Consider the following 11943-nt stretch of genomic DNA (forward strand, 5'->3'; position numbering starts at 1 on the left):
ACTTTTATTACAAATTAAAAATGAGGTTCTTAAAAATCTCAACTTGACCAGATATGAAACAATTTAAAAACCTTCAAAGGTGTATTGAGAAAAACCAGACTTTTAATAAAACACGTATGTCATGATCAAAAAGTAATGGTATTGCTTAGGTAAAAAACAATAAAAACCCCATGCTGCAGAGATAATGCAGATAGTTCTAGTTACCTAGTCAATGGGCAAAAGGCAAGCACTTAAGGTCTTCAGCTCCAATCTTATGTTCATTTCTTATTGCTGAAATGTCATATTCACATTTCTTCTTGTTGGATGACTAAACCGGATGATGGTATAGGTGGGAAGCTGCATGTACTCAGCCCCACCCTGGTCAGCCTCAGGAGCGGACGAATTCTCAGCTGGGGTGGTTAAGCTGCTTTTGTCTCTTTGCTATTTTGTGGTAGGGTTATCTGAGTGTCTCTGTTGGTAACTGAAGTTGGATGCTACCTACGTTGAGGTGGCTGCTGACCTTGAGTTTCATCTTGAATTTCCTTATCCTTTTCATTGCCATCCTCTCTAGGCTGTAGGTGGCGCGGAGGGCCCCTGCAAAATCTTGGTCTATAACCTCGATACATACTCTGTCTCACTGGTCAACCTTGTTCTCCGGCACCCTGGTTGTCAGCACCCTCCATCACTTCTTGCACAGGAGGCCTGGCTTACTGCGGTCGATGCCCATAGGGTCTCCACACAGAGTAAGGTGGGAACCATGCCTGCGGTAGGGCGGACACTGCTTGGGTCTGGCCTTCGGGAGCGCTCTTCGATCCCTCCTTCTTTTCCCCACTCTCACTGTTCTGGGAATTCTGCTGGTAATTGCACAGAGGGCCCCTGCGACGCGGGCCACACCTACGATGGTTACGGTCTGCTGCACAGTTAATGCTTCCACTGAACGCCACGGCACTTGCAGCATCTGCGGCCTCGCGCCCTTACCCCTTCAACATCAAACCCCACCTACTTGCCATCTCCTGCACTGCGACGGGACTTCCTGGGGTTCTTCTTCTTTGTGGCAGTCAGGTGTACCAACACATCTTCCTTGTGGTCATTCCTGTTGATGAAACCATAGCCGTTTCTTACAATGAACCATTTCACTGTTCCCCAAACCTTGGTTGCGATGACCTTGTCCCCTCCAGCAGGCCTCGCTGCTCAGAGTGGCAGAAGTGGTGACTGGGGCCTGGTGTGATGGAAACTAGGGGGTGGGCTGCTCAGGGATCTCTGGGGTCCATTCACCATACCCCCCACTGGTCAAATTCGGTTTGGTTTGGTTTTTTTAAGCTTTCCTCAGCAGACTCGTGTTGTACTTGTCCTTTTGTGCATGGCTTACATTGCTTAGCATGATTTCCTCCAGTTCTTCCCATGTGGCAATGTGCTTCCTTCGTTCATCACTGCTTTTTAGCGAAGGGTAGTACTCCATTGTATGTATGTACCAGTTTTTTAATGCACTCATCCGTTGATGGAAATGTGGGTTGTTTCCAACTCCTTGCGATTGTGAACTGTGCCGCAATGAACATTGGAGCACAGATGTCTGGCCTTGGTTTGTTTCTTGCCTCTTCTGGGTATATGCCCAGTAGGGGGGTTGCTGGGTCATACGGTAGCTCGATTTCCATCTGTTTTAGATATCACCAAATAGATTTCCATAGTGGCTGTACATACTTACAGGTCCACCAGCAGTGGATGAGAGTTGCCCCACAGCCCCTCCAACACTTGTTGCTTTCTAGTTTTTTGAACTGGGTGTTAGGTGGCATCTCATTTTAATTTCATTTCTCATATGGCTAATGATTAGGAACATTTTCTCATATGTTTATTGGCCATTCAGATTTCTGCCCCTGTGAAACTTCTGTTCAGATCGGTTGCCCACCTCCTCAGTGGGTAGTTTTTTTCTTTTTGGAAGCTAGCACATTATGTAGATTTTAGTAATAAGGCCTTTGTCTGATATGTCATTGCTAAAGATGTTTCCTCCCAGTTGGTGGATTCTCTTATTACTTTCTTGGTGAATTTTTTCGATGTACACAGATTTTTATCTTCAGTATATCCCACTTATCAATTTGTGACTTATCTGTTTGTGTCCTTCCTTATTTCTGATAGCCTATGCATTCCCTATGCCAAAGTTCTCAGGTTTGTCCCAATTCCCTCATTGATGATTCTAATAGTTTGGAGTTCGAGGTCCGTGATCCACCTTGAGTTTATTCTAGTGCATGGAGTGAGATAAGGGTCTTGCTTCACTTTTCTGTAAGCAGATATCCATTTTTTCCAGGACCACTTGTTGAAGAGTGCATCTGGTTCCCATTGGATTTTTTTTGTGTGTGTGACCCTTATCAAAGATGTTTTCTGTATGCTGATGATTTTATTTCTGAGTTTTCAAGTTTTTCCATTGGCCTGCCATTATACCAATACCATCTGATTCTGACCACTGTGGCTGTATATGTTTAGCACATTTTTAATGCAGTTTTCATGGTAAAATTAGGTGCCTCAGTGGATATTCGGGTCAGCTTATACTTGAGTATATACAGTATATGTGGTTGTTTTGTGTGTCTTGGTTAAAAAGCAGAGTGGTGTATAAAATCTGACTTCCCTTTGAATTAGTTTCAGGGCTACAGGACAAAGTACCACAAATGGTGGCATAATATAACAGAAATGTGTACTGCCTCATATTTCTAAAAGCCTGAAACCAATATTGGCAGGGCCATGCTTTCTTTGAAGGCTCTAAGAAAGAATCTTATCTCACTTCTAGTAGTTTGTAGCAGTTGGCATTCCTTGATTTGTGGTAGCATAACTCCAATCTCTGTCTTCATGTGGCCATCTTCACCTGTTGGTATCTGTGACCAATGCCCTCCTTTTACGTGGTCACCAGTCACTGGATTAGGGCCCCCCTAACAGAATATGGTCTCTTCACAATTGATGGCGTATTCGAAGACTTTACCGCGAAATAAAGTCATATTCGCAGGCTCTACATCATTGGTTTTACCCACTGCTGCTCTAACAAAAATATAAGTGGGTGGTTTTAAATACAGGAAGTCATTGTCTCAATTTGAGAGGACAGAAGTTCAAATGAGGGCTTTGGTTCTAGGACAGATCCTTCCTACGAGTTTCTTGGCATTGACATGTCTACCCCCAGTGTACATACACTTACGTTTATTCTACTTTTTTAAAAAGACAATACTCAGAAGGGATTAGGTTTAAGATATACCACCTGTGTTACTTAGGATGCCCTCATTAACATCACGAACCATCTATTTACAATCAGGGCCATATTTAGAGGTACCTGGGTCTTTTAACTTATTTGTGGGGTGAGGGCAGAATTTATCACCTGACTGGGCATAAATTGGAGTGGGGCACTCTTCAATCAAGCACACCTCCAAACTTCCCAAATGGTTGTTACTATGGTTTATAATGGTTTCTTTTTCCCTCCCATTTTACTAGGTCTCAGTCTGTGGTCGAAGCTGGGACCCTGAAACATGAGGAAAAGGGAGAGAGCGAGAACACCCAGCCACTCCTGGCGCTGGACTGAACCCAAGTCATCTAGAGGGTCTCCCCTGCGTCAGCCTTCAGGGCGCCCGCCACCCAGGAAGCGCACCTGCGGCCATCCAGCTTGACTCACACCCTCCACTCTGCCATCCGAGAATGAATGTCATCAGTCATCGGTCCAAGATGCCAAAACTGAGTAAAGACTTGAGAGATGCTCTTTTCCAGACGGATTGGAGGATGAACCAAGAGTCCCCTCCTTCCCTTTTTCTGCTATTAAGTGAACTGAAAAAGAAGACTACATTTTGTTGCATACTCTACATTAGGACTCTCCGGACACACTGCACAAAGAGCCTCTCTCCAGAATTTGCTAATCAGATTAAGTGCATTTTCAAGTCTACACATCTGAATGAAATTGTGCAGGCACAATTGCCAAGTTTAATTTAGTGCAAAGCCCCAAGACCATGGCTTTGCTGATAATTTTATTATTGAATATTTTCTCTGACCTCATCACTAGCATCAAATTATCCAGCTTGTATGTTCTCATAGCTTGGGCTATTTGCAGACTTTGATCCTGCAAAGTGATTTTTACATATCATTTACTAGGCTATACCAACTTACTATAATAAGCTGACTTTAACAATAGATACCCGCAATCTGAAATAGGGATTACTTCATCTTAATAGTGTGGTTTCACACAGGCTTCCCAAGAACCCATTATTCCAGAATGTGTTTGCAGAGATGAGAATTTAATTGAAAACACATTTGTTCAGTGACAAATGAACAAATGATTCTACTTAAATTATAACACTTGAGGCACCACTGTAGCAAAAGAAAGAGCTACCAAACCACTTAACCCCAGCCCTCTTGCAACTAGTTAAATATGTGGAGAAAAGGGTTGCTGTTGCTGAGTGTAAATATTCAATCACGGTGTACTCTGAAAGGAATCGATACATAAAAAAGTAGTGAAAATAAGACTAGGAGCGCAGGATGAAATGCCAAAGATAATTTTATTTCTTTATTCTCCTTAGAAGTGGTGTCTCCACTACTCATTCAAAAGAAATTAGATTAAAAATAAACAGGTATCATAGGTTATGATGTCATTACTTGTGCCGTGTTTTCAAAAACCAGTTGTATAGTTTTTTATATCATCCATTTGCACGGCAAGGACATTTATTGGTATTACAAGGTATTGCTCAATGACATTTTTTTAAAGTTAATGGGCAGTAAGATATGATTTCTAAATTTTATATACAGTATATATGGGAATGGTTAGCTAAAAAATTCAAAGAGGTGACTTAATTGGTCATAGTCTCCCCCAGTATTATTACTAATCATAAGCATTTACTTTCTCAATGGATCTAATATTTCATCTTTTTCTATTGTTAGAGAATAACAGAAACAATTTTCATATTTCAATAGGCAATATGTCCTTGAAGAAATACAATTGAAGGATAATTCAAAATACAATAAGCAATTGTTTCGATGTACAAATAAAACTAATTCATCTTGTGTAGCCACTTTCACACACACAATGTAGACGTTTCAAAGGAACCTTGTTGGTAGACTAGTGGGCTACTCGTTGGGCTGCTAACTGCAAGGTCAGCAGTTTAAAAACAGTAGCCACTCCAAGGGAGAAAGATGAAGCTTTCCACTGTCCTGTAGGGTTGCTTTATGTCAGAATTAACGATATGGCAATGAAGTTTGTTTTTTTTTTAAAAGAGAGACATTTCAAATCACAAAATAATACTGAAGTGATGCTATCAATGCAATAACTAAAATACTTTTATTATATACAATGGCTTATGGAAGAAAAAAGTATTAAAATGAAATTAAAAATTCATTATGAGTTTATAAAATAGTTGGATCGGGTTATTTAAAATACTGTTGAAATCAACTAGTGCCAACACCTTGCAGTGCTAATAATTGGGGCACTTCAAATGGCAATACTTAGAATCCCACTGTAGTGACCCATTTTAAATACCATATTAAATTTACTAAGTTAATGCATCTTATTCTATTCCATAATTTCTATAAATGGATACAAATTGATGCTCAATGATGAAAATTTAAGGTTACAATGTTCTTTCTGTATATGCAATATACATATAAAAACCAAATTCAGTAAGTGACACAAATGTTACAACACAAGCATTGGATTGTATGTTCTTGGTCCAGTAACTCCCTCTGGTCAATAAATATTCAGGTACACAAATATTCAAGTACACAAATACCTTTTAACCCAGAGTTTGCTTTTTTTTCTGGACGTTGATGATTCATTTTGACATTTTTCTTCTCAACATTATCTCTTAGTGGGATTTTTTTGAACATCTAAAAGGGAACTGGGCAAATATTTTACAAATTCTCAAACAAACATCCTTAAGGTCAAGCCAAAAGTGTGAATTTCCATCTATTTTTATTTATTTTTAAGGAGAAAGAATGTGTCCTTTGTTCTTGGATTGAAAAGAAAGCACAATTGTGTCTCAACTTGTGAATGAAATATGGCAATGCGTCATTTCCTCAGCATTTTTCTTCACATTGGCTTGGAGTTCCATGTGAGTATCACTACATTCATATAGCTACCATTTCGATTTCTTTTTAAAATATGAGTTCACACTTATTAAATTAGTAACTTGATCATCTTTTGAATGAGTAGACAAGACCATTTTTCAACTATTATGCTTATGTTGTGTACTGTATCATATTTCTATGTTCTACATTCAATATTAAAACTAAACTATAGATAATAATTGCTATTTCAAAGTGTCAATGTTTAAATGGCATACATTTCTCAAGCCAGAGAGATGGAAGAGTCTTTCAAACTCTTCCAAGAGTCTTCCAAAGACAAAAGCTATCCCTACATCCTGCCTGCACCCAGGACAAAGATTCCAGCATCCTTTTTGTTCCTCTTCTACTCTGCCATCCTTAAGCCGCAAAGAACTGGTATTTAGTAGGCCCCCTGAAGCATCACACGGCTTTTTTTTTTTTTTTGGGGGGGTGTCGCTTATATACATCTACAGTATGCAGTGGCACTCTGAATTCATGGTCTAATAGATGGCAGAGAAGCCTGATACCCTAGCAGCCTCTTATCTACTTGATCCTCAGAGGGGTTTTTTATTTTAATAAATTCTACTTTTTTCCTTTCCTTCTAATACTTGGTATTAAAACATTTATATGTGACATTTTTATAGCTTAATATAAAATGATCCCATGTTATTTCCCTGTGTGAAAATTCCTATTAGAGATCAGAAAATTATATTTTCCATTAGCACAGTAAAAGCATCAATTAATTAGAATACCCACTCTTAATGAAGACAACAAAACAACACTTATGGGGCAGAATCATCATCACAGTTCATAGACATTTGCATAATAATACCTTGGCCCTTCATGTGGGAGAATTTGCATAAATGTCTTTTACTAAGAAGAATTAAAAGAGGAAAGTGGATGTTTGTAAGGGAAGCCATAAGTAAATAGCTAGCCATAAAGCCTGTTCACAGCTTTCTATTAAAATAATCTATAAAAAAATAATTGTGTAAGGTGACAAAATATCCTAGCTACCTTATAAAAATATAAATGCATAGAAAAATTACAACTACAGATCTCCACCCACAATTTCTACATATAGTCTCATTATAATCAAATTAGACCCTTCTACATAAAAACAACAAAATATGTTGCTGGTAAGGTATACCCTATCGTATATATTCATATTCACCTTATATATGAGCCTCACACTTGTGCTGTCAGGGGATGCAATACAGCCAGGCACTTCCTATATAAGCTGAAGGTAGGCAATGATTGCCTTTAGTGTCTTCTAGCTTTATGAAGAAGCTTAGTAGTGTTCAAGCTTCAAGTAAAGGGAATTTAGAGCCTCGGTGTTCCAACTTCTCTCCCTGCACCCAAGGAGACAGAACCAGAGAGACAGCCTCTTTCCAGTGAGTCCTGTGCTTGCAAGGCAGCCTAAATCCCTTCAGGACCAGTCCTGAGAGTGGCGATACTGGGAGGGTAGAGGGAAAGTGGGTTGGAAAGAGGGAACCGATTACAAGGAATCGGTCACTATATGTGACCTCCTCCCTGGGGGACGGACAACAGAAAAGTGGGTGAAGGGAGACGTCGCACAGGGCAAGACATGACAAAATACCAATTTATAAACTATCAAGGGCTCATGAGGGAGGGGGGAGCGGGGAGGGAGGGGAAAAATGAGGACCTAATGCTGGGGGCTTAAGTGGAGAGGAAATGTTTTGAGAATGATGAGGGCAATGAATGTACAAATGCGCTTTACACAATTGATGTGTGTATGGATTGTGATAAGAGGTGTATGAGCCCCTAATAAAATGATTAAAAACAAAAAAGACAGCCTAAATTGCAGGAAGGCTGTGCCTCTGCTGGGGTGTCAGCTCTGGATGCCACACATCCACTATGAAGATCAGCCGGAACGATGAGGCATCCTGCCATACCTCGTGCTCAAAGGAATCGTCAAAGATGAGGACCTGGCCTTCTTCCCATGTCCTGGAACGGAAAACACGGACTTCTGAGCACAGCATTGGAGGGTTCAGATAAACAAGAACTCCCCACCTGGTTTAACACATGGGGTCACCTGACTCCTGCTGACCCCGTGCGTTACGAGGTAGAACAGCTCCATAGGGTTTCCCTGGCTCTAATCTTTTTGGAAGCAAGTTAGTAGGCTTTTCGGCTGAGGTGTGGTGCTTGTGCCAGGGACCTTGGATGTCCGAGGATAATTCATGCTTACGTAAAGTAAATCACTTTATGGTAAATATAAGGAAATAATTAGAATCATAAGCCAGAGTTTATTATTTTCTTGATTAAGAAAGTAATTTCAGGATTCTTACTATGAACATCAATTTTCATTTACCACTAACGATGTAGGAAGGGTTGCCAGTCCTGCTTTTGTTTCTGATCAAAGCCGGAGAGGGGCTCTTTTCCAGGGTCTTTCAGACACTGGGTTTGGCCTTCGGGCATTTGTCCCGTCTCAGGGCAGGGTGGGTGTGGGAGCTCTCTCTCTCCCTGGGGATACCTAGCACATTGTTTGCAGGCAACTGCCCCAAGAAATTCTCTTTTCAACTCATTCCATTTGCCATCTATGGAAGACAGGAGCTTGAGCCCCATAACCTGGAAGCAGATGATCAAATTAGGTGTTGCTTATGCTATGAAAACTGATTATCTGGGGACAGTTTTAACCAATGCTGCAAAACACCTGGAATGCCTTCGACACTACCTCACAAGATATGGGGAGACGGACTAAGATCTAAATATAGTATTAGCTTAAATCAGGTAGTAAAGAAGAAACTCTATGGGGGAGAATTATATGCTTCTCAAATTCAAAGACATTGTATTAGCTATGCTAATACTCTCAAAAATATATCTTATCTGGCAATGTACTAAATGCTAAGTTATGCTTTTAAATGAACATTTTACTAATTTTCTCTAGACATAAAATTCCATTTAAGCATTTGAAATCTTATATTCTAGATTAGCACAAATTAAAACTATAGGATGAAGAATGAGAGCTCAATTTTAAGTTATTACTTCGTAAGGTAGTTTTCCCTAAGAAAATCATTTCTTTCTTACTATGCTCATTACTCATTACTGGGGAATTAACATTAAATTAGGCATTATAACGTATTGCAAGGTTTCTCAAACTCAGCACTAACTGATATTCCGAGGCAGATAATTCCTTATTGTGGGGGCTTTCATGTGTACTATAGGATGCTTTGCAACATCCATAAAGATCCACAGCACGTCTCCCAATTTATAATCGCCCAAATGATCTCTAACAAACAAACAACCTTTTGCTGTCAAGTTTATTTGAACTCATAGTAACCCCACTGGATAGAATGAAACTGCCACCGTAGGGTTTCTTAGGCTGTACTATTACAGAAGCAGACCACTACACATCTTTCTCTGACAGAAAGGTGGGTGGGTTCAAATCAGACCTTCCAGTTAATGGCTAAGCATTTTAACTACTGCACCACTTTCTCACCCCAAAACCAAAATCATCACCATTGAGTGGATTCCAACTCATAGCAACCCTATCTGACAGGTCAGAAGTGTCTTTGTAGGTATCTGAGATTGCAACTGTTTATGGGAGTAGAGTACCCACCTTTCTCCCATGGAGAAACTGGTGGTGTCCATCTGCCGAATCTGTGGTTAGCAACCAAACACATAACCCACCACACCACTAGGGAACATTTGCTTGGGCTCCTAAAATTATCTAAACTCCTTGCCAAATGTCCCTTGTTGTCAGGTGGAGAAGAGGCAAACATGTGTCAGTTCAGAATTAGTGACATGTTAAATGAATCTGAAGAAACTTTTTCCAAAATAATTAAAATAACGACAAAACAACTAATATTTAAACATCTACTTCAACTTCTTCCATCATTGTGTTCTATCTCTCACACCGAGTTTACTGTCTCACATTGAGTAAACATGTATTGATTGATCCTTGACATAATTAATCTGGAAGTTCAAAGATAATTGAGTTCCACCCAACTTCAAAGAAGGACAAAAACGTACAAACTTTGGAATGAACAGTAGAATAAATCAAACTTGTATCCTTGGCATGTAAAAGGAGACTTGAAAAGAAAGGCAAAGCTAAAAAAAGAAGGCAATTAAGAAAAAATGTGATCTATAGTATATAGAGTTTGTTGTTATCAGCTGTAGAGTTGGACCGCCTTATCGCAACCTCATGCACAATGGAAAGAACTACTGTCTGGTCCTACACCACTCCCATGCTTGGTTGTAGACTGAACCATTGCTTTCATTCATTTGTTTTTGGAAGCAGATTGCCAGTCCTTTCTTTCTAGTCCATTTTCGTTTGGAAGCTCCACTTGAAAAATGTGCTGTAACAGAGCAACACACAAGCTTCCACTGGCAGGTAACTGTGTATGACGTCCACTGGTCAGAAAATTGAACCTGATCATCTGCATGGATGGGGAAAATGCTACTACTGAAACAACATTGTTCTCTGAAAAATTGGGCAGTACTTGCTAAGATTCGGTGTTGGTGGTAGATTTAAAGTAACATCAATGGGTACGACTGAGAAGCCTATAATACAGGCAGAAAAGAAGGGGGTGCCTGGGGTAAGAAAAAGGGACAGCACAGAGTACGAGAGAAGGGCACAATGAAAAGGTTATGGCCCTAAGAGGGAGGCTGATTTAAACTTCCTGGCTTGCCGTTATTTTTTATGTAACCTTGAGTGATTTACTTGACAACATTTGCGCCATTGTTTCTTTATCTGAAAAATCAATGTGAGGACTAGCATGGTGGTTGGCAATATTCAATCATTGGTACAGATTACAAAACAGGAAGAAAAATGTAGAGAAAAGACAAAGGTGATAATGGTAGGAGGCGGCATGACAGGCATTGTATTCCCTATGGAATTTGTATTTAAGAATACTGACAACTTCTAAGGAGGTGGATGTCAAAAATTTTTAAAGAACTTTAAAAGACTACATAGAAAAACTCTAGGTTGTACTTAATTCTATATTCCACTAGGGAGGTCTGATAAAGCCAAAAATTTCAGATGATTTTGTGAGAGAAAAACTGTTTTAAAAAAAGTCACTCATGTATTAACTTAGAATCCCCGTGAATTGAAAAACATTTTAGTCCTTACAGTTCCGGTATGAGTGGATTTGAGAACCTCTGGTTTGTGCCTTTGCGAACTTGAATTAATTCAGATATCAATAGATGTAAAGAGTTACTAACCAAAAGAATATGAGAGTTATCCCAAAGGGTTATTAAGAAGATGTTTTTGTAGGGCTGTAAAGCCCAATGAGGAGACATGTCCTATTTGATTCCTACTTGCTCTCTCATTTTCATTCCTAAGGAGCCCTTGTGGCACAGCAGGATAAGTATTGCACTACAGTTCAAATCCACCATTCACTCTGTGGGCGGGACGAGGCTGTCTGGTTCCTAAAGATTTACAGGCTGGAAACACTATGGAGCAATCCACTCTGTGCTGTAGGGTTGCTAAGCTGGAATAGACTGGATGACAATGAGTGCTTCCCTTATATTTCCTCTTACTCTGACAGAGAAGAAAGATGATCCCTGGTTTGTCAAAAGTTATTAAGAAAGTCTGACCACAAGATAAAACATTATAAGACCCCTCAATTTATCAAATTACTATAAAAATGATGATATAATGGTAACAGCACATGATCAATCAGGATAAATTTTGCATATCATACACGTCCATAGTTCAATTGTATTTCAAGAGTTGTATGTGTATCACCACACGCAGTTCTAGTGCATCCTCCTCCCCCACCTGTATTCATTATTTGCTCCCCACTTCTCTTAAACCTGCCCTCATCCCCCAAAAGTTATTACATCAATTATTATCTCTATATATTTGTCCCTTCTGTCCCATACAAAAAAAAAACAGTAAAAAATAATGAACACTACACACACACACACACACACACACACACACACACA

At 39.7% G+C, this 11943-nt stretch overlaps 2 protein-coding genes and 1 pseudogene across 9 annotated transcripts in view; 1 reads left to right on the top strand and 2 right to left on the bottom strand.

Annotated features, from left to right (window-relative positions):
• CLVS1 (clavesin 1) overlaps positions 1-4581 on the top strand; it is a 111143-nt gene extending 106562 nt beyond the window's left edge. Inside the window, exon 6 of the mRNA XM_004697581.2 lies at positions 3445-4581. Coding sequence (XP_004697638.1) covers positions 3445-3532 — 88 coding nt within the window. The 3' untranslated portion in view covers positions 3533-4581. The remainder of the gene's footprint in view (positions 1-3444) is intronic.
• Positions 62-2960, bottom strand: LOC105979262 (annotated as a pseudogene).
• The window catches only part of ASPH (aspartate beta-hydroxylase), a 151104-nt gene continuing 140151 nt past the window's right edge, over positions 991-11943 (bottom strand). For 7 of the 8 annotated variants that reach the window (XM_045286544.1, XM_045286479.1, XM_045286519.1 and 4 more), the window contains one exon: positions 7769-7998. In XM_045286544.1, coding sequence (XP_045142479.1) covers positions 7848-7998 — 151 coding nt within the window. In that variant the 3' untranslated portion in view covers positions 7769-7847. Of the gene's footprint in view, positions 1073-3598; positions 3772-7768; positions 7999-11943 lie in introns of those variants that run through there. The other variant, XR_006679740.1, reaches the window with a different exon arrangement.

This window comes from Echinops telfairi, unplaced genomic scaffold (assembly GCF_000313985.2).
Source record: "Echinops telfairi isolate 266 unplaced genomic scaffold, ASM31398v2 ScPeMD7_1;HRSCAF=3_0, whole genome shotgun sequence".
Classification (NCBI taxonomy): domain Eukaryota; kingdom Metazoa; phylum Chordata; class Mammalia; order Afrosoricida; family Tenrecidae; genus Echinops; species Echinops telfairi.